The sequence below is a fragment of the Gavia stellata genome, chromosome 23 (genome assembly GCF_030936135.1).
Source record: "Gavia stellata isolate bGavSte3 chromosome 23, bGavSte3.hap2, whole genome shotgun sequence".
NCBI lineage: Eukaryota > Metazoa > Chordata > Aves > Gaviiformes > Gaviidae > Gavia > Gavia stellata.
The window spans coordinates 9,283,952-9,306,681 of NC_082616.1; the positions used below are offsets into that span (position 1 = coordinate 9,283,952).

Here is a 22,730-nt window from a genome sequence, read left to right on the forward strand (position 1 = left end):
TTTTTTTAATTAATTGATTTGAGGTATAGTTGGATTTATTCTTCAAGACAAATTGTTTGCAATTCCTCCTTTTCCAACCTACCACATCCAGAGTGGGGCTTTCCAGATTTTCTCATAGGGCGAGTTTGAGCCCCATGGATCTAATCTTGCATAGAAGTGAAAAGCTTCTCCTTATGATCCTGAGAAGATCTTGTTCCTAAACAACTGCTGTGCTAAAAGATCCGTAGTCACCCCACGTTATTTTATTTGGTCGGGATCAGACCGAGTCTGTCCAGCTCTCCTGCCCTTCTTTGCAGATGAGCACATACTTCGGAGATGAAGTGTGACTGTGCCGTTGCTGGACGTGCTGGTATTTCAAACCTTGCGTTATGCGCGGCTTGCTCACGGTTTGCACCTCACCAAGAGTTTGCCCCTGCAGGGCTGGGAGCCTGGCTTAGCCTTTCCTATCCGCGCAGCTCGCTCGTCACTTCTGAGTTCAGCTGCCTCTGTGCTGGTGGGTGCTATCTCCCCGTGGAGATAGCCGGAGCATCGGCCGTAGTTCTTTACCTTGTGCTAGCTGGGCATCTCCCCAAACTCAGCAGCTGAAGTCAGAAAATGAATGGAAAAAGATGTTTGTGTCCATGACCTGCCTTCCTACTGCTCATAGGCTTGAAGACAGTGACCTGCTTAGGTAGGTGACTTGGGATCTCAGCAGTGACTCAAAAGGACCGACTTCTCTGTGCTTGTGCCATCATCAGTTTCTGTGAGGCCAAAGAGTCGCCCTGAGGAATGGGGGGTTTGGACGCATCCTGCTGGAGGGGACTGTTTCAGAACGACTTGCACACAGTAACCCTGCAGCGAGAGAGCCCGATGCTGCAGCCTGGCTTGGTCCAAACACTTCTGAAACCGATGGAGATGCTGCTCATCAGTTCAGGCGTGCAGCATGGTGTCCCTGCTCTCTAACCCTTCGGTGAGGTGGGCATGGAAACTCCGTGGGGTCTGGCTCTATATGAGAGCCATCTGTTTGTTCATGGCCTGTGGCTCATATTTCTAGCCCTGGGCTTGTCACTGTTTTCTGCTAGGGTCAAGGAAAATTCTAAGCCCGCAACTTAACCAACCATGCACGCTCTGGCTTAGTGTGATTTGAGGTGATAAAAACCACCTCTGAGAAGTTTAAAACCAGTGAAAAGTGTTACGGAGAGCAATTCTCAGTAAAGTCCTTTGTAACGCAAAGTGATGTTTAAACTTTACACCCTGTGTTCAAAGTCGAACGGCTCATCCCTTTCAAAGTGATGCCAACGCACATGTGGGACTCGCTTCCACACATTTTGAGGGGGAAGATAAAGCTCAAGAAGACAAAAAGATTCTGAGAAACTGTTAGCAAAGATAACAAAGTGACCAACGCTCTGCCAGATGTTTTCCTGTCCCTAGCTACCCTTGCTGCATCTATAGGTAATCGAGTTGACCTATACACTGCACTGTAACGTGCCAGAGCTGTATTTCGGGTTGCGGGTTCAGCGAGCGCCTTCCCTTCCCAGCATGATGGTTGGTATAAAGGGGCCCGAGAGAGGTGCGACTGACGGCGTATTGCGATGCAGCTGATCTACAAAGCAGACGCATCTTACGAGCTTTAGCTCCCTCCTGTTTGAGGCATTTGTGTTCTCTTTATCTTACACATTTAGGACTCTCTTTCGAGACAGATTTAAGTGCCATTTCTTGTTCATGGTCTCCTGTCGGTGTATGGGTAGACATAGGTGGGTAAGTAAGTGTGGCATGTATGGCCCGTGAACTCCTCTGGGTAGCTGTAGCTTTAACTGGGGTACCTATACATACGCTGTTCAGTATGGAGCTTCAGAAGAGCTAGAAGTACCGAATTCATACCCTAGATGTCAGTAAAAGAAAAAAACATTAAAACCCATTAAAAATCATTTTCTAAAGGTCTGTGAATCAAGCAATGGGTTAGCCAATTATTCATAAGATAATTCCCTATATGGACTGACAGTTTGAGTCCCAAGTTTCAGCTCAATCAAATTTACACAGCCCAAGTTATAACCTCTTCAAGATGGGGATTGTAACAGGAGCGCTGACAGACCTTAACTACTGTGCCTCTTTAGTAACGAAAGCTCAACTGTTTCACTCGTGCGGTGGCTGCTGGTGCTGCTATAATTAAGACTATGGATTTGCATTATAGGTCAAGTTCCGGGAGGTTTTAAATGCACGTAGTTTAAATCACGTTGGCGTGAAACCTAGGACAGAAACTGTCAGGGGCATGTTACATGTTTACTAACAAAAAGATACATAAATATTAAACGTACAAAACTACAAATAGCTAAGTAAGTACTAGAGCAGTACAAACTAAAACCAGTTTGGCTGAAATCAAACGTGTGATTAAAAATGAGATTTTATGGGCATTTACTAGTGCCTTCCTCTGCCTGCCCATGCACGAGCAAAACTGTTCGTACGCCTCAAAGGAGGGGTTTTGCCATTTGAAAGTCAGTTTCCTCAGTGCTTTGTGTCATTTATTTTATAGTCATCCCCAGAAAGTCCAGTCAAGGTTCCGGGCTCCTTCATGCTAGGTGCTGTGCAAGCAGAGGCAGGCTGAAATCCCAGACCTTGCATGGGAAAAGTCTCCCCAAGTTCAGGGTTTTATTCAGGGTCCTGCCTAGGGCAAGCCGATAACGAAATCTTTCTGTCACCTGGCGCTCAGATGTTTGCGATCCTGCACGGACTCGCTGCTGGGCGCGCTGTGCTTGCTAGTAAGCGCTTGCAGAATCGGAGTTTATTTTGAGCCTTTATTAAAAAGGGAAGGGGAAAAAAAAAGAGAAAAGGAAGAGCAGCATGCCCAAGTTTTTTCTCATGCGGGAATACTAATGCACGTACTATTTCTAGAACGTGCAAGTCCTCTGCTCATTCACGAGGAGTCAGCCTGGTATGATAAGAGTTCCACCCACGTTGCCTCCGCCTGATTGAGACTATCAAGACGGTGTCGGAAAGCACCCCGTGCGATCTGCCGTTATATAATGCAGCCCAGCACCAGAGAACTGGCAGAATTTTGGAATTTGTATTTGGTCCTAATGTTCTGTACCGAGTTGGCAAGTGAGATTCCTGCTCTGAATGAATGACAGTTGGAGCTTCGAAGCAGGAACATTTGCCCACCGAAGTTGCTGAAGGCACCCACTGCCAAGTCTGTCACTACATTAGCAGAAAGGCAGGGACAGCAGTACGCGCTATGAACCGTGTCGCGCTCCTGTGTGCCTTCGGGTCCCGATCCCCCGTGGGATGACCGCGCGCCTGCCTGCGAGATGGAGGAAGGCCACGCTTCTCAATTTTAGGCAGTTTTATGTCCCTTTCTACAGCAACCTTTAAGCATCGCACATGCTTGGATAGAGGGAGGATCACACTATTTCTCGGGCAGAGAGCTGAGGTATGAGGAAAGGGACAGATACCTTTTGGCAGATTTAAATGTTAAACTAATTTTTACAGTGTGAATGTTCTCACCTCGGCACTCTGCCCTCCTGCTGCAGGTTACTGCCCCTGCCCGGGGACGGCAGAGTGGGACAGGTGCCCACCTCTGCCCTCAGCTGCTCCAGGGCATTAGCTGGTGCCTCGGGGCTCTGGTTCGCATGGGACAGACTGAGGCGGGTGGCCGCTCAGCTAAGGAGGCAGAGCCTTCTCCGAGGTTGGCTTCCCTTTGTAGGCTGCCTGAAAGCCACCATGGCCCTGGTTTCAGCGCGTGCCACGGAGTTTGCCCGCACGCAGCGGAGATGCGGGGCCACATTTCCCCCGGCTGACTTTGCTCCGGGGCTGGGAGTCCGTAGGCAAAGAGCAGCTGATAAGACGGCTGGGGGTGGCAGCAGCTCCAGCCGCTGCAGCGGGATTGCGGGGCACCCTCTGCGGCTTGGGCAAAGGAGGGTTGTGGAGGAGCAGAAGGTGACACACGAGTTTGCGTGAATCCTCAGAGCTGGGTCATCTTCAGTGCTGGCCTGGGTTTGTTTTCACCTGCCCTTCTGATCTACCAGCGTCTCTAGGCGTTAGCAGTCAGTATTGGAGCATTTCTAACTTTTTACCCGCCGCGTTCGCTAGCTCCACGAGCACAGCTCCGCAAAGTGACACCCCTGTGACGGTACAGGCAGGGCTGCAGCCGCCCCGTCTGTGGGAGAGGTGCGGCGGTGCCGGTCGCGCTGGAGGCAGGGAGCAGAGGGGACGATGCAGGAGGAGCAGGGCATGGGGCGCAGGGGGGTAACGGCGGGGGGCACGGCCCTTGCTCCCACGGCCCGGAGGCCGCTCGCACCCACACCCCCCGGACAAGCCGGGGACGGTCCCCGCGGGGCTGACCCCGCCATCGCCAGCCTCTCCGGCAGCGCCGGGGGCCACCCAACCCCCCGCTTTCCCCGGGGGTGTCCGGGCCGAGGGGTGCGCCCGGCGGCTTGCGGAGGGGGTAAGGGGGGGGGGGGGCCCGGCGGGGGGCGGCGCTCAGCCCGGCCGGGCTCGGGGGGCGCGGAGCCCCCCCCCCAGCGCGGAACGGGCTGCAACGGGGCGGCGTTTGTGGGGTTAACGTGGCTCGGGGGGGTCAGCCCGGTCCTGCGGCCCCGTAACCCCCCCGTCAGGAAGGCAGCGCCCCGGCGCTGGGGCTGCCGCAAACTCCCTGGCCAGAGCTGTTTGTTGACCACATTCACGTTCAGAGCCCTGAAGCTAAAAGCACTTTACACCATAAAATAAAAGCACTGTCTTTTTTTCTAAAAGGTTACGTCTGGAGGCCACGCTGCTCATACTTCATACAGAAAACTACTGAAAGGGCTATGAAATCCTCTATGATTTACACTCCCTCTCAGTGCATTAGGATATAGATCTACTCGACTCTAAAAATACTGTGGAGTTTCTAACCGACGTGAATATATGTGCATTATTTCAGAAAGTCTGTTAGAAAACTTGTCAACACATTATAAAGCATAAACCAGGACTTGGCCATTAAATACAGAGATCAGAGACAGAATATATACTGCAGGAAGTACCGAGAAAAGTCCCTCCATTCAAAAAAGGTCTATTAGCGAAAAGTTTACACACAATATACACCAAAGGGTTTAGAGAGAGCCCGTGGACCGTAATTACAAGGCATAAATGGAATCAGTAAGGGCTTTACGGTCCCCAACGCAGTTAACTGGGCTGCCAGAAAATCATTTTAATATTGTCATAATTTATTACCCACCGAAAGCCACATCAAGGACTGTAAATAGAGTTACTTTGTGTCCACGACTGCTCGTTAAAGAGCCTCGTTCCCTTCCCCTAAAAATACAATAAAATACCAACCCACCTGCATTATTAATCTGCGGTTATGCCGTGTTAAAAACGTCTTCGGACTCCTTTTCTTTCTCGAGGTTTGTTATCTCCCTCCCATCACATGACAGTGCGAGGCGCGGGGGGGGGGGGGGGGGGGGGGGCGGCGGGGGGAGCACAGCCCGACCGCGATCAAATGCTAATATTAGTAATTATCCAGCCAGGATGAAATACTGTTTTTAAGGCAGCGAGTTTCCATTTAATTCGAGGCGTTTTTACGGTGCTGGAATGAAGGGCACGCTAATGGTAGGCACATCCTCGCTGCCATTCAGGAGAGCGTCTGTAGAATTAGCTCCTGACTGTAGGTTTTAAGATGCGGTCTGGGAAGTCACCTCTGGAATCTCCAGCGCGGCACGATAATAAACCAGATTTAGTTGTAACTAAGTGCTTAATTTGCTGTGATTTTTCTAAAGAAAATCAATGAAACGTTGGCTGTTATTTATTGGGAATAGCCACAGATAGGTATCCTGATGCAGGTCGGCTTCGGGGAGCGCGCAACCGCGTCGTGAATTGTCATTCAGAGGACTGTTAACTGTGAACCACAGAACCTTTCAGGGGTAATAAAGTCATTACTTTTTACACCGCAGCCGCCTCGGAAAGCTTTACCCGTGCCGTTACACAGGAACCAAATCCCGCACGCCTCCCCCCCCCCCCCCGGCACGCGTGCCCGTGTACGTACGCTCCGCCGAGGAACATCTGCACGCCGGGATGCGGCACCCAGCCCCGGGGGGGGGAGCGAGCCCCGGGCCGGGAGGGGAGCGGCCCGGCTGCTGTCACCTGCGGCCGGCTCCCGCGGGAAGTCACGCAGGACAGGCGTTTGCCTGCCGGCGCCCACGGGTGCAGCCCCGGCGCCGCGGCGGCAGGCGCAGCTGGGCTCGCCCGGGGCTGCGGGGGGGGGGGGGGGAGCGGCGGGGCTGCCCGGCGGCGGGCGGAGCCGCGGGCGGGGGGGGAGCTGCTGGCGGGAAGCTGAAACCGTCCCACGCCGGAGCGGTTCGCCCCGGACTCTGACAGCTCGGCCGGCGGCCCGGCGCCCCTCGCCCAGCCCCGCCGACAGGTCCCCGCCGAGCCCCGGCCCCCGCCCGCCCCCTCGGTTCCGCGGGCGGCCGCAGCCCCGCGCGTTAAAGCCTTCCCTGCCGCGGCGGGCAGCCCCTCGTCCCCCCTCGCCTCCCGTCCCGCTCCCTCCTCCCGCGGGGCCGCCCGGCGCTCGGTCTCCCCGCCTCCGCCCCGGGCACGGCTGTCCCCCTCGCACTCCTCCCGCGGCCGCGCTTCGCTCCAGACGCCCCTTCGCCTCCGGAGCTTATTTCTGCCGCAACCCGACCCCTCCCCCGCGCCGGCAGCCTCCGCGTCCCCCCGGCTCTTTTCGGCCAAGTCGCAGCCGCCGCATCCTCCCAACTCCGGCCACTTCTCGCTGCCTCCCGCCGCCTCGGCTCCCCCCCCCCGGCCTCCCCCGGTGCCAGCCCGCCGCCCCGCCGCCGGCAGCCCCGCGTTTCGCTTTCGTTAAGAGACCGCCGCTGCGGGCAGGGCTCGGAGCGCCGCCGGGGAGGGGGGCTCCGGGCTGGCGGGCGAGAGAAGCCCGCGGGGAAAGCTGCGAGGTCCCGCCGCCCTCCTCTGCCCCCCCCCCCGCCCCGCTCCTGCGGCTTCTCCTGCCGCGCCTGCCGCTTCCTCGCTCGCCAAACTCCGCTCGCTTCTCCCCCGGCCCGCCCCGGGGCAAGGAGCCCGGCTCGGCGGCGGGGCAAGGCCCGCCGCTCCCCGCCGAAGTTTCCCGCGGGCCGCGGCCCGGGCCGAGCCCCCCGCCGCCCCCCAGCTCCCCGCGGGGCCGCCGCCGTCCCCCGGGGACGGGCCGCCGCTCCCGGGAGGAGGGGACTCCGCGGCTTCGGGGGGCGGGCGAGTGGGGAAGCCGGGAGCCGGATGGCCCCCCCCCCCGCTTTTTGGGTGGTCTCCGGTCCTACCTGGCTTCCCCCAGCTCTCCCACCTCCTCGGCTCACCCCGCGGCTAGCCTGCCCCGCCGCCCTCTCTGCCTCGCTCCGGCTGCACCCGTCTCCCGGCGTTTCCAGCGGGGGTGTGCGTGCGAGTGCCGCCGCCGCCTGCCCCCCCCCCGCCTTCCTCCCTTCTTTCCCCGCGTGTGCCTGCTGAACCCCCCCCCGCCCCTCGCCCGGCTCCCCTCCTGCACCCGCGCCTCCGCCGCCACTTGCGGCTCCGGCCGCCGCCCCCGGCCCCGCGGCCCCCCGGCTCCCTCCGGCAGCGTGCGCCGGGCCGCCGGTGCACCCCCTCCCGCCGCGCCCCCTCCCCTCTCCCCCCTGCGATCCCTGTCCATTGGCTTGTCCTGCTCTCTTTTTCATGTCCAGCCCCTGATGAGTGTCCATTGGTGTTGCCTTCGCCTTCCCTCCTCCCCTCTCCCCGGCTTGCCCTGCCCATGTTTTGTATGTCTCTGTCCATCCAGGCTCCTGACGTTCAAGTTCGCAGGGACGTCACGTCCGCACTTGAACTTGCAGCTCAGGGGGGCTTTTGCCATTTTTTTCATCTCTCTCTCTCTCTCCTTCTCTCTCTCCCTCTCTCTCCCTCTCCCTCTCTCTCTCTTTTTTTTTCCTTGCACAAAAAAAAAAAAAAAGCCATGACTGCTATCCCACAATTCATCTTCCCTGCGCCATCTTTGTATTATTTCTAATTTATTTTGGATGTCAAAAGACATTGATGAAGATATTTTCTCTGGAGTCTCCTTCCTCTCTAACCCGTCTCTCCCGATGTGAACCGAGCGACTCACAAGCCACCGAAGCCACCAACCCACCATGTCGCGCCGCAAGCAAGGCAAACCCCAGCACTTAAGCAAACGGGAATTTTCACGTAAGTAACCCGGAGAGCAATTTATTTAATTTCCCTTTCACGGATTTAATTTTTAATTTGAGCGAGAGCGGGGGGGGGGGGGGAGGGAAAAAAAAAAAAAGAAAAAGTGAGAGCGAGTGAGCGAGTCGGGGAGAGAATGAACTCAGCGCCGGCTCGGGAGTCTCGGCATTCCGGGTAATTTCTCCCTCCTAATTTAATCACCTTGATGACTTTTCTCCTCTTTCTCCCTGTGCCCCCCGCCCGCCAGCGCGCACTCCCCCTGCCCCGCTCCGCTCTGCTCCGCTCCGCTCGCCCCGCTCCGCTCCGCGCCGCTCCGCCCGCTGTCCCCGCTCTTCGGCGGCGAGAGCCGCGGCTCTGCCCCGGCGCCGGGAGAGGCGGCGAGCCGCCCCGCGCGGGCTAGGTGCGGGGCTGCCGGGGGGGCAGAGCCGGCCGAAAGTGGAAGGGAATTCCCGCGGGAGCGGCGGGCTGGACGCCGGACGCCTCGGCCGGGCGGGCGAGCGGAGCGGGGGGAAAAGTCCGGCGGCCGGAGCCCCTCCGCTGCCCCTCCGCCTCGCCCGCCCCGCGGCACCCTCTCGGGGGCGGGGGGGGGGGGGGGGAGCCGGGCCGGGCCGGGCCGCCTCCCTTTTGTTTCCGCCGCGGGGCGGCCGTCCCGCCGCCCCCCGCTCCCCGCCGCCCCGGGCCGGCGCCGTGCGGGGCTCCGCCGCCCCGACCTCGCCCCGCGCCCGCCCCGCCGCCGCTCCGGCTCGGGCTGGGGCGGGGGGCGGCACCGGGCGGCGAGGGAGCCGGGGCGAGCCGCGCCGCGCCGGGAGGGATTCCCTCCTCGCCCTCGCTTCGCCTTCTCCCGCTCGCTTACTATTTTTTGGAAGATTTTCAAAAAAAAAAAAAAAAGTGGAAGTGGATTTTGATTGGGAAAAATCTCGTGTCTGAATGTTTACAAGCACCGCGTGTGCGGGGAGCCTCCTGCCAACAAACACAGGCGAGAGCGAGCCCGGGCTGAGCACACGCACACGCACACACACGCTCGCACACACTCGCACCCGCGATCGGCCCTTCCTCGCCGCCGCGTTTCGACCCCAAACCAAATCCGCTCTCCCCGGGAGAGAAAACGCAAAGCCCGAGCCCCACCACACCGTTCGCAACAAAAACTCCCCGGCTGCCTCCCTCCAGCCGCCGCCACACACACCAGGGCTAGATGCGAGATAAGCGGGAGCGCTCTTTGCACAACAAAAGGCAACTCGAGCTGGAAAGGTTTGGGGCGAGGGGGGTGGGAAAGAAGGGAGGGGAAAAAAAAAAAAATCCCCTTTTCCTCGGGGTGAGCTGGGGGGGAAGGGGGAACGCTGCATGCTTCTCCTCGCTCCTTTCCCCCCCTGCTTTTCTTTTTCTTTCTGTCTTTCTCTGTCCCCCGTTACTCCCGGCGGGTTTTGTTCCCTCCCAGGGATGGCAGAAAACCCAGGGCGATTTCTTCCTGCCAGCGATCCCGGGCTCCCTCTGCCCTTCGCAAAAAAAAAAAACCAAAACCAAAAAAACCCCAAACCCAACCAAAAACCCCGACCCCAAACTTTACGCTGCGGTTTCTCTCCCCCCCCCCCCCCCCCCGGCCGCGCAGACGTTCCCAGCCGGGGTCGCACATGGAGCCGCTGAGCCCCGCGCCGCCTCTCCGCGGGCAGGGCCGGGCGGGGAGCTCTGCCCTGCCCCAAGTGCTCCCCAAAACCGGGGGGGGGGTGTGTGTTGGGGGCTCAGCCCCTCGCCCCCCCCTCCCCGTCGTTTTCTCCCTCTTTCCCCGCCACTTCTCGGTTTGTTTGGTGCTTTTTTTCCATTTGAATTGCCCGGCGCTGCACAACATCAATGGCAGGCTCACGGGGGTGCGCCCCCCCCCCCCGCCGAACCGGGGTACGGGGGGGTCCCTTCCCCGCGCCGGGATGCCCGGGCGGCCCCGGCAGCGTGGTGTGGGGCAGGGGGATGGCGGCGGGGGCCGGGTTCCCACCCGCCGCCCCCGGGGGCAGCGGAGACGGGCGGGATCCCCGCGGCTCCTTCTCGCCGAGCTACCCGCGGGCCGGCGCGGAGCTCCCGCACGTGTGGGGCGGGAGCGGCGGCTGGGACGGGGCCCGGGGCCGGGGGGGGGGGGGGGGGGGGGGCGGCGGGCGGGCTCCCTCCGGCGAGAGCCGCCGCGGGGATGGGGAAGGCGGGGGGGGGGCGGGAGGGGAGGCCGGGCCGGGGCCGGGGCCGGGGCCGGGGCCGGGGCCGGGGCCGGGGCGGCGGAGGCGGCGGGCGGGCCGCCTGCCCGCTTCGGTCGCTAGGAGGCACAGCGAGATCAAACAAGCGGGCGGCCCCGCGAACTTGAACCTGGCCGGCCCCGCCGCTGCCTGCCGGCCGGCGGGAGGGGGAGGGCGCCCAGCTCCCTCCCCCCCCACCCCCCCACCCCCCCTTCTCCTTCTTCTTTGTTCTTAATTTTGCGCGGAGTTTGCTCGCTCCGGCAGGCAGCGGGTGATGCTCGCCTTCCCCCTCCCCGGGTTACCCCCCCCCGGCCCCCTATAACGTGTTGGCTGTTGCCATTGTACCCCCAAGTCCTCCCCCCCCCCCCCCCTCCGCCTTTGCACCGCACGATCCCAGGACACAAAGTTGGGATTTAAGAGCCTCTCTCCATCCTTCCCACGGCACGGTGCGGGGAAATGCCCCGGCAGCGCGGAGCGCTGCCGGGGCATTTCCCCGCACCGTGCCGTGGCACTCCGCCCCCCCCCCCCCGCCCCATCCCCCCCCCCCCCCCCCCCCCCGTACCTCCTTTCTCCCGACACTCCAAAATCCATCCCGCTTTTGGCGGAGAGACGGTGCGGTTGTTTGGGTGACTGAGAAGGGGGGAGTAGGAGGGCGAAGGGAGGGGGAAGCTGAAAAGACATGTTGGTGGAAGGGCAATTTGCATGAAAAATAGGGACGGATGATTAGGGACCCAGGCAGGGAATTTTGATTGCCCCAGAATTAAAAAGACGCATCCCGCAAATCGGTGGCAAGACCAGGTGAATGGCGTTTTGGCGTTTCCTTCGCAAAGCCGGTGTTTTACGTTTTGTTTTAAAAGTAGCAGTAAAAATGAAAACATATTTTTGCTGGCTCTGCCTCCCTCAGGAGGCAAATGTTTTGCAGTGAACGCGGTGCCAGCCGTATTTCATACATTAGTATATAATTCTTGTTAATTAGCAATAATTTACGTTAAGAGCATAGAAAACGTTGAGGTTACAGGTTTTATATCTGTACATTTGATCATCTTGTTACTTTCAAGAACTTTGCCTCCTATAAAATTAATTAGGTGAAATGTGGAGGTGTAATCAGCAACCTCTGAATTACCACTTCATTTCCTGGTTTTGATTGTAAATCAGCCCAGTCGGTACAGACTTTAGCAAAGTCTATTTTTGTTTAGCGCTACTTTTAACTGGCTGGTGTCGAAGCAGCGGGTTACCTTCCCCTGCTAAATAATACTGACAGCGTCAGAAAGAAATCAGGCCGCGGGAAAACATTGTAATTGAGTAATGATTATGCAGAGCTCCTCGCTAAGCCGGTTGTAAGGGGAATACGGCTTATTTTGTGTCTTTTGCTGCGGAGAGCTGGTGAGCTAGAAGTTAGATTTGCAAAATACCTTTGTCTGCGGCGTGCAGCGAGCTACTGGTGGAATTAGTCCTGCAATAATTTACTCCCTCGGTCCGAACGCAAGGAACGGCTGGGGAGGAAAACGCCGTGCCCAGCAATCCCGCAGAAACGCCCTGCTCCTCTCCCGGCTTCCCGAGGAGTGTGAAGCGCACGTTGTGCCTCTTACCTTGTCGGTCTGTAAGTTTAGAAGAAAACCCCAGCGATTAAGACATTGTTTTTATTAATACGAGTGTAACCTTCATATTCCTGTGGTTGACCTTACGTTAAATTAGAAGTAGTACTAGAGGCAAGAAATGATGGACTGGATCCCCGTGTCCTAGTTGGAGCTGAGGTACGGCGAGGTAGTGTGCTCTTTCAATATTATTTTACGCAGCACAACTGGGAGCTACTCCAGATCTTCCTCCTCAATATGCAGCCTAGGTAGGGTTGAAATAAATTTAACCTGAGTTCACTGGATTTTTGCACTTTATCAAAATCAGTTCCAATATCGTGCAGTCAAATTAAAATCTATTTTTTGATTCTCTGTGGCTTTAAGTTCATTAAATGTGAAATTGGCAGCCAGCTAAAGAAGGTCAGGCTGATTAACTGTTTAGGAGTTGTGTTCTGTCTCCCTTGCGTTACCTGGCAGTGTTTTGAGGTGGGCTGTATTTGTAGCACCCTCTCCTCCTGCTTGCTGCCGTTAGCGTGCGTGTTGCGTTGCGCAGGTAGAGGAATACCAACGCGCTGCTGGTGGTTATTTTTTTTCTCTGGCGAAAGGCAATAGCGATGGAGGCTGCACACACGCAGATTGCCAAGGTATTTCTCTGCAAACTTAACAGAGAAAAAAAAAAAAAGGCAAACAGAAAAGGGAGCCGCGTCTGCCTCGTTAGAGCATCCACTGACGATTCTGTGAGCAGAAATAGCCTCATAATGAAGCTTTTTTGGAGCTCATTCAGAAAATTTGTCAACTTTGACAACATTAGGCAAGGTATTTTGAGTTTGAAGAAGGCACTTCTCGCTCTTGCGAGGAAATGTGGCGGTCGCGTGGCCACGCTGGTTTTTAGATGCTGAGGGCCACCAGTGCTAACACGTTCCAGGATCGTTTAGGCATTCCTTTATTTCGGGGTAGGAAAGGGAAAATGACTAATTGCCTTGTTCCCTTCTGTACTAAAAAAAACCCCGTCTGGCTAACACCTTTGGGTGGACTCGGTCGTGAATTTGATATTTATTTGAATCCTGAGGAGTAGCTGGAAAGTGAGCGGTGCCTCCCTCCGCCCCGCAGGCATTTCTGCTGGACTCGCTTTTTATCATTTCGGTTTCTGCCATTTATTTATTTATTTGTCTCATCCCCTCCCTCCCCCACGAATAACTCCCGGCTTTCGAATCGTTAAATTGGAAGCCGCAAACGGGCTGATGGGGACAGTGACACAGATACATACGTAGACGTACGCACGTGCGCTATAAGGGCTGTATGTGCCCCGCGTGTCGCTGCCTGGGTGTGTGCGGCCATGCGGTCTGGCTCTCCCTCCCTTTTCTCTACCTGCACGGCCTGTGTGGGGAATATGCAACATCTCTGTGTTGAAACACCTTTTGTCCGCACCCGCACCCACGTAGTTCAGCCTTCTGAATTTTAGCAAGCAGGTCTGGCTGGTGGGAAATACACACCCCTGCGTGTGCGAGAGAGCCTGTGCAGTGCTTTCAGCCTTGAATTCGTATACGTAAATAATACATCTGGCAATAAAACACCTTACTCGCTTCCCTTCGTAGTACCGCAAGAGTTTCGCAGTGTATTCTTTCAGCCTGCTCCTTTAATTTTACCACCGAATCGTTCAATCGAGTCAGAAATTTGTCCTCGTGTAGGAACACAGGGACAGTTGCAGTGCTCGCTCTCCGAGTTCTGCATGCTACAGCTGCTTCTGCAGAATCTCTTCCCTGTAACTGATGAATTCATCTCCTCGCCGCCGTGCTGACAGCCGTGTTGCATGGGTTTAGTTGGGGGGGAGCAGGCGGACGTGTGAGCAGGGTGTAATATTCATGACGAGGGGGCTCGGCGCGTTCCTCCCCCCGCGCCCGGTGCCTTTCCCGAGAGCTCTAATGATTCTCCTTTTGTTTCTCAAACTGCAGCCGAACCTCTTGAAGCCATTCTCACTGATGACGAACCTGAACATGGCACATTGGGAGCTCCGGAAGGGGACCACGACCTCCTCACTTGTGGCCAGTGTCAGATGAACTTCCCGTTGGGGGACATTCTTATTTTTATTGAGCACAAACGGAAACAATGCAATGGCAGTCTCTGCTTAGAGAAGGCTGTGGATAAGCCACCTTCACCCTCACCAAGTGAGCTGAAAAAAGCATCCAATCCTGTGGAGGTTGGCATCCAGGTTACGCCAGAGGATGACGATTGTTTATCAACGTCATCTAGAGGAATTTGCCCTAAACAGGAACATATAGCAGGTAAATTAAAGCAAGGAGAAGTGTTTGCGAGTTTATTTCCGTTTCAGTTGCAACCTAGCATGTTCGCAGTTGTAAGCTGCCGTGTCTGTCTCTCTGTCCTGCTCGCCGTGACGGCCGACGTGTTAAATACCCTGCCTTCGGTTAGTGGTGAGCGCACGACCGGTATTTCCTAGTGCCTGCGCAGAGGCAGGATCAACAGGCACGTGCCGTGCCAGCCGGTGTTTCTAACGGTATTGTCTGAGGCTGCTCTCGTGATTTGCCTGTATTGTAGTCACCGTCTCCCGGTGTCTCGCCTGCCGTAGCGCTGCAGGAGGAGATTCCAGAGCCTGCCGCGCGATAAAGCGAGGAGCTTTCGAGTCTTTGGCAAAGTCAGGGGTGAAAGAGTTAACCGAGCATCAGCCAGCCTTGGTTCCATATTGGCTGTCAGCGTATGGACTGTAATTAAACACAGCCCCTTGGCAAAGTGACACCACCGACCTTGACTTTAAGATGCCATTTTCGACTGGCCAGGCCAGAGTAGAGAGGGCAGTTGCTGAAGCGCACAGACATGCTTATTCGAAAAGTTTAAGGGCATGTTGGAAATTTCAAAAGGTTGGTTTGACAGGAAAGGCCGCTCTCTGCAGCCTGCCTCCTCAGCCAAATGATAAATGCTTCGCTGTGCTCTCTCTTGTCTCTGATGTGGTTTTGACAGATGTATCTTGATTTTGTTTGTGGTTTACACAACCACATGTCAGCCGTACAAATGTCCAAGGCAGAGTTCTGTTTTGTGCAACAAACAATGCGAAATGTAATTTAAAAAAAAAAGGGTAAATAATTCCATTTCTTAGCGTAATTTTTTTTTTTTTTTAAACCGGAAAGCCATTGGCCGTGCAGATATTTTCACAAGTGAGGTGAAAAAAATAGAGCGTGCTACGTGAAAGAAAATCCCAGAGCCCTGGGAGTGTAACAAGGCACGCTCTGCTTTTAAAATCCTGCTAGTAAACAAGAGCACTACCCATTTGCAGCGAGCGTTGCAAATCGCTTCAGACCGCGCCAATACTACCGGTCGAAAAAGGCGAGACCGCAGCGTATCAACACCGACGAATGCCTGAACCAGCTTCACACCCCCCCTCCCAGCGATGTTTGGGATGTGGCACTGTCGGTACCTCTCTTCGGGGAGTCCGCAGGACCGCTCTGGGTTGTCAGAGGCGCGGTACATCATCACATGATGTGCTGGAGCTTGTCTTGGGCTTGCTTTGGCCACGAAGTTAAACCATAATAGGGCAGTAGGCGCTGGGAGGTTCAGCGCGATACTCCCGCAGCCTCCCTGGCCTCCAAACCGGCCGCCAAATCACGCTGCAGAGCTGTAGTTTTGAAGGTTTTGCGGTGGCAGCAGATACGTAGCCGTGCGCGTGTGTCTGTCTGCGCACGTATATATCTGTGCAAAGCCATGTGCGTACACGTGCATACGTAACGTGAATGAACATACGCTATTTCTGCAGAGTAATAGGTGTTACTTGGGATGCACGTATATATGCATGTTTAAAAGGAAACAGAGGCTCAGCTACTGCTAAGCTGCGTTTTGAAAGAGGCTTAAAAAACCCAGTAATTCGGTATGTTGCGCTTCCCAGCCACGGATGTTAAAGGTGGTTTTTTTTTCTTCCCCAGAGTGGTAGAGGGCAGTGCCCATTTCCATGTGCTGCCTGCGATCTGACGGAAAACGAGCAGAAGCGTAGGGCATGATTAATGAAGCGGGAGCCTGGCGGAAGGGATTTGTAGTCTTCCGAGCTCTGGAGCCATACTAAATCACCAAATATGGAGGAGCGGCAGTATGATGTAACGCTGTATTTACGTACGGCGCCGCTCTGTTGAAAAGACAAAACACAGTATCTGTCAAGCAAGAATTAAACCCGCTCTCCTTGCTGTGGTCCCAAACAGGTCCCTCAGCCGGAGGGACGGCCGCCCCGGGGAGTTCTGCACGAGGGGAAACTCCTCGGCTGAGGGTTTTGCTCTGGCGCTCGTTCGGCGCGGGAGACTGGGCGAGCCGAATCGCGCTTTCGCGTGGCGCGGGTGGCGTGAAGCGAGCAGGATTTGGCCTCGCGCGATGCCACGGGGCCGTTAATTCAGAAAAGGCTGTGGTTTTAACTGACTTTAAATGGTTCGGTGAGCAGAGGGCAATGGGTAAGGAGAGGTGCGCACCGGCAGGGGCCTGATCCTGCTCTCTCTTACGCGTAGGGATCGCCTTCGCTCCGCAGGTGGGCCCGGCTGGGAGCGGGCTTGGTGCCGTGCAGGAGGGTCCGTGGCGTGAGCCACGAGCGCCGTTGTGAGTAGAGACCCGGCTGCAGTCGTCCGGGCATCTCCCGCCCCGAGTTTTCTGCGCGGTGGTGCCCGGCCGTGCCCGCGGACGGGAGGTCCGAGAGCGCAGGTCTTCTCCTGCACCTCCCCGCTGGGACGGAGCCGAGGGGCGCTGGGGTCCCCTGGTTGTTCCCGGTGGTGGGAAGTGCAGCCGGGCTGTGGGCGGGGAGGGGGGGAAGGAGCACCAGGAGCTACGGGGTCTTGCACTGTCCCCCCCTTCGTGTTTTCATCTCCCCTTTCACTTGGATGATCTTAGCTCCCTCGTATCCCAAAGAAGCGTGGCAATAGCTGGAGTGACCCGCGGCTTGGAGCCAGGAGTTTGTGGGGACCGGCAGTAAAATGACCTTGGTCAAATGGTCTTGGGGTGAGCGGTGAAGTTCAGGTGCCTGGAAGGCCCCCGCAGTGAACCTCAGGCTCTTCCAATTCTGCTATTTTATATCTGATCTCTGGGCAAGGATGCAAAAAGATGTGAGTGTGTAATTTAAAAAAAAAAAAAAAAAAAAAGACAGAGGCTGCCTTTAGAAAAATACACAGGAGTCGAGGGAACTGATTCTTTCTGCTAAGAGACCGGAAAATATGTATTTCGTAGCAATGTAAAGATGTCCCCAATTAGCTGTTAGGCTGAAAGAGATGCTACAGGTTAGCTGTGGATACAGAGGTGCTGTGGGTTAGCGCTGGGTGCAGTATGTGCTGTCTGCAGTTCTGTAGTCAGTAAGTTGGCGTGTTACAGTAAAAGATCATCTGAAGATAAGTAATGGTTAGGGATCATCTAAAGAGGAGGAAGGAGGCAGCGAGTCATTCAAATGCAGGGAGAAATGATGTCTATTTTAACCGTCGATAGGCTGCTCTTTATCCTCACCGTTTTCCGGAGACGGGGATGATTACGAGAGCCTATATGTATGTGTGCAACCTGCCCAGTAGCTGTGAGAGCCGTACAGGCGCAGGCGTGCGTACCTGTCTCTTCCGTGTGGGTGCCTGCCTGCGCGGAGCTTTGACTTGCTATAAAATTTTGAGTGATGCTGATCCAGCGCTATAGCTGAAATGTCATAAATTTAACTGAAAATTAATAGGATATGTTGTGTGGGTCCAATGAGGCAGCTTTCATCAATATGTATGTCAAAGCCTCACCACCAGATACCGGCAGCCCGTGATTTGCAGTGAGTGCTACGCCAGGGCTTTAGTTATCCGCTCCCGTATTTTACAATAGGGGGAAATATTAACCGAAGTATCTAGAGATCAGTGAATGTAAAATTGCTGTTCACTTATTGAAAAGGCCGAAGAAATATTTATCGTCCGCCCGTGTCAGGTTTTAGCGCTTTGTTTGTTGAACGTATAAATCCGAGGGAATTAATGAAAGGTTGTTTTTTGGGTGAGGAGGGATCTTAAATGTTCCTTGGATTCAGTTGGAGGAGCACTTTGGAGTGCTGCTGCGCATTCCCCTTTATAATGCCGAGTGTGTATCTGCGGATGCCGTATTTACTGTACAAAGAGGGGAGGAGGAGGGGAGGTCATTTTTACTGCTCGAATCCTTTCTTCTCGGGCTGCTTGTGGCATTCAAATAAAATACGTGGGAAAATAACATAAGAAAAACCTCTGTCTGCAGTAATCGGGGGGGAAGGTGGGCATGATTTGGTACTAAATTTTGGACTAAGTACATTTGATTATTACAGTTCTCAGGAGGTAGTGCCTTTGAGTAGTCATTACACCAGAGAAATTTTCTTGGGCTGTTATTAGTAGTTGCCATTATAATTCTGTAGGTTGTAAATTGCAATTCCTTATTATTTTGTTTTGTTCCGGAGCAAAAAATTATTGCCGTCTGCATTGAATAGTTAGCATTGCATCCGGACAATAAGATGAAAGCTTAAAAAAAAAGGGGGGGGAAAGGGAATACGGAAATATTTTGGAGTCAGATTCTGTCTGCTTTCCCTGTACAAAGAAAGAGAGAGCACAGGCTGGGGAAAACAGTCGCAGGCAGGAAAAATAGTGAGGGTGCTACCCAAAGGCTCCCGCTCCTGAGGTTCGGAGCCCTGCGTACAAGCTGTATTTGTAAATAAGACAGAGAAAGGTTGTGAACCGGCAGCTTGGCTGTTTTGTCAAAGTACAATGTCAGAGAAACTCTTTCTAAGACAAATTGTAAATAGAAGTGTCACCATGATTGCATGATTGAGCTCCAGAAGTGTCTTGCAATTGTTGGCATTGTCAGAAGACTTTTGAAAGCTTAATTAAAGGCGGTGGCCTGTGCGGCTGTGAAATTTACTTCTCGGGGGGGGGAAATGTAAAAAATGTAGGGGATCACAAAGTTGCTCTAATGCTGCTCGCGTGGGGATATGGGGAAGAGTCGATAGCTCCTCTGCTCTCCCCGTTGCCTTTTATAAATGACATTTTTTGAGGAAGCAAACACGTGACACCAGTATCATCCTTCGTACGAGGTGAAGATTGCGTTCGTTTTCCCATTCCTTGCTCTTACAGGCAGTTAATGTGAAAATGACTCTTTATGGGAAACACGACTACGGTTCACTCGAAGCACAGAAGCAGGGCAGAAAGTTTTTCTCTGCTCGGCGTGGTCCTTCCAGGGGAGCATCGGGGTGTTACGGTGCCCTGAATCTCTCTGGGTTTTTGTTTCCTGCGAATCAGATCTTCTGCTTTCCAGGATGAGAAATGTGTTTTGCATTCTTTCTCCTCTTGTGTGGGACATTTAATTGTGGAGCTCACCATGGGCTGAAGCATCACTGCAGCCAAAATGCTTGTGGTTGAAGGGGCAGCCCGGCACGCGTTACGCTTCGTACAGGTCTGAAGAGGTGCATGTTAGCATCACGTGCCGAAAGCGTTGAAAATAAAGCGCGTAATAAACGTAAGGCTCTGTGCAGCGAGTCCCAACAGCGAATACCGGGTGACGGAAACTGAGGCAGGGAGTAAATTAAACACCTTCTAATTAGCCCGGTGGGAGAAATAAAGTCTTCCCTAAACATTCCCATAATTTGGTAATGCCTCTTTTAAAGAGGAGGAGGCCTATTAGCATCACCCCGTTTTGTATATGCAACCCTCAGCCCACAAGCTCTTTCTTATTTAATTCAAATAATAAAGACGATTAAAGAGGCTTGCGAGGCAGTGTCAGGCAACGGGAGTTCAGCCTCCAGTTGTTTGCCTGCACGCATCCTCATTACGGAAATTTTTTTGGACAAAATTCCCTTCAAGCTTCGGTCTGTTTTTATATCCAGTAGTACCAGCTTTGTGCAATAAAAGGCGTTTAGCATCAAGCTGGACACGGCCTGGCACGCTGCCACTTGGTTTTGGTTTTTTTTTCCGCTAATCGCTGAGGCTCTCTCGTTACCTTTCTGCTTGTTGTGATTTTGTTCGGGTCGTGGTGCTGCCGGCGATGTCGCGAGTCCAAGGAGGTCGTCCTCTCAACCTGGCAGGCATCTGAACGCAGCTTCCGTCCGGGAGGGCTCTATTTTATGTGTCAGCTTCTGGGATATTGCACAAGTTCATAAAATACGCCAAGCTCATGTATTTTAATGCATTAAGACCTATAGTCGTACTGGTAGCGTGGCCCTGAAATTAACCATTGGTTGGATTGTTTTTTTTTTTTTCTTCCCCTGGGCTAATGACCATATTTCATCTCACTTTGTACAAACGTGGTAGCTCCAGCCTGCCTCCGGGTAACATCGGGCATGGCGGGCTTGGGCCCACGGCGGTTGGTATCAGCACATGGATTGCTGTGATTTACATATACATACTCCTAAAAATAACAGGCACGTTAACGGACCCACAAACCGCCCAAGCGGTTGGGATGATCTGTTTTCCGTTTTGTAATGAATTTCCGTGAAACACAGTTTGCTCTTTAGGACCCCCGTCCCGGGTGCACCCGGGACGCGGACCTGGGCCACGCCGCTGGACACGGACCGAACGTCACCCGCGCGCTTAAACGCTGCGGGAGCTGGACCAGCCACTGCGGTCCCTTAAGGACGAGCAGACCGACGGCGACCAGTACCAAGCGCTCACGTTATTCAAGCCTGCCTGTGTTAATGCCAAACCCATTTTGAAGCCCGCAAACATCCTTCCCGTCTCCGTAATCAGGTTTAGTATGCAACGCATCCCGCGCAGGGTTCAGCGAGTTTGTTTCCCAGCCTTCATTGGCCAGCTGCACTCGCTGTGCATCTTTAAAATATTTCAGTGAGGCTTCTCGCTCTTCTTCCGCGAGGGCTGGTAACTTGGTGGCTGCTCCCCGGCTCATTCTTCATTCGGAGGTGGCGTTGCCTCGGGTTGGCAAGGGAAAGGTTTGCGGCGTGGGGTGTGGTGAGGTCAGCCCCGATCCCAGCAGGGAATTTGTGTTCTTCATTTGCCTTTACAATCGGAGCACAGCTACTGTACCTTGGAGCAGCTCTCAGGTGTGAGCTCAGATGGGCGCATGTAAATGTGCTGTCAGATGCAACACAGGAATATTAATGTTTCCTCACCACCACGCTGTAATAAAGCTGTACACAGCCAGCTTAATATGCAGCCGGGCTGGGGAATTGTATAAAACTTCGATAGCCTAGTGTGAATGACAGCGGTGGAAAAAAATATTCAATATGCCACAGTTTGCATTCTTGTTTGCCTTTGATCTAAAGCAAAATGAAAACATCCACTTCTTTCCCTCCTCGTTTCGTATAGGTGTTCTTCCTCTGCAAAATTGGCTGGTAAGTAAGGAAAGAAAACGAAGTATGGGGCACAGCGCAGAATTATTTGAAGCACATTAACGCCAGCCTGCTGGGGATGTAATTTTCCCAAGTATTAGCAAACATTTATTTTTTATACTTGGGATCGTTTGCTTTGCTTTTTGTTCTTTCTGAGTGTCTGGGTCTGGTCAAAACAAAGAAAATAGAGTCACCACAACCAGGGGCTGGAGCCCCCGTTGCTCCCCGGCTGCAGGCACAGCCCAGGCTGTGCATCCTCTTCACCGAGGTTTTCATTTGCATCTTCTTTTAGGCTCAAATCCTCAGCTCCATCCAACAGTGCCTGTTTTTCAGAGCGGCTCTGTTAGAGGATTTTTAATAATGTGCTCATTTAACTGAATCAACAGCTGTCAGGAGCGGTTGTAGTAAATCCACAAAATGCACAAAGAAAAATACATACGTTTCCTGAAACAAAACGCTTGAAACAAATTGGCTGCCAAAAAAAGCTGCTGAATTCTGGGTTTGCAGACAGTGCACCAAAGTGTTTCTTCTCTCTGCTCTCCCCGGAGACCTCTCCCCGCTTGCCTGCTCCAGTTCTGCTGGAACTTTTTACCTGAACAGGTTGCTGTTAAAAAACCCCACTGCTTTCCCCTCTTTGGTGGGGACGGAGCTCAGCTCCAGCTTAGTTTTTTGTGTTTTGCACTAAATAGCTGAAACACCAAGACTGGAGCAAGAAGCAAAACCCAAATAACTGCATGACCGTCAAGGAAATGAGGCTTAATATCCCTGTGAAATAGCTGTCGAGGAGAAGCAGTGCTTCACCCTTGCCCGTCCAGGTAGGCGTTGGCAGGGTGGTGGTGAGGTCTGAAGCAGCTTCAGAGGGTGCTGAATCCGCACCCGAGTGGGTGCTGGTAGAGGGAGACCTGGGGAGCTTTGGTCAGTCGAAGCCAAAGGCTTTCTGCTTCCATCCTCCCCCTGCTTTGCGTAAGTGCTGAACAATTACACCTACAATTTGATCTGAGCTTCAGATAGAAAAACCTCTGCCTAAATAAACAATGGGATTACTGCCGAACAACAAAGGCTTAAGGAAGAGCCCTGCCTTCAGTGGTGTTATTATTGTTGTTGTGGATATTATTATTATTATTATTATTACTAGTACAACTATTACTGCACTACTACCTTTTTGAATAAACACACATTACAGTTCCTCACTCCTTCGGAAGTAAGGAGTTCAATTTTGCATTCAGTGCTTGCTTAATTGATTTAGCAGGCGGCGAAATACAAAATGCAAAAATGAAAATGTCCCCCCACCCCGCCCCAAATTCACAGCAATTAATTTGTCACCCGGCGTTACTTTGCTACAGCATCACAGCTGGTTTTTTTCGGACATTGCATGAATCATCTGGGTTTCGTTGCATTTTGGCTACTGAGTTTATTTTTTCTGGAGTAAGAGAATACACCAGGGCATAAGAGAATATGCCAGGGCATCGCAAGTGCATGGAGCGTTTCCTGCGTGAG

The 22,730-nt window shown here is 54.1% G+C and overlaps 1 protein-coding gene across 2 annotated transcripts in view; it reads left to right on the forward strand.

The window, feature by feature from the left end:
* The first annotated feature begins 8,099 nt into the window (after positions 1-8,099).
* Positions 8,100-22,730, forward strand: part of BCL11A (BCL11 transcription factor A) — a 73,118-nt gene continuing 58,487 nt past the window's right edge. For both annotated transcript variants that reach the window (XM_059828498.1, XM_059828497.1), the window contains exons 1-2: positions 8,100-8,154; positions 13,894-14,223. In XM_059828498.1, the coding sequence (XP_059684481.1) occupies positions 8,100-8,154; positions 13,894-14,223 (385 nt within the window). The remainder of the gene's footprint in view (positions 8,155-13,893; positions 14,224-22,730) is intronic.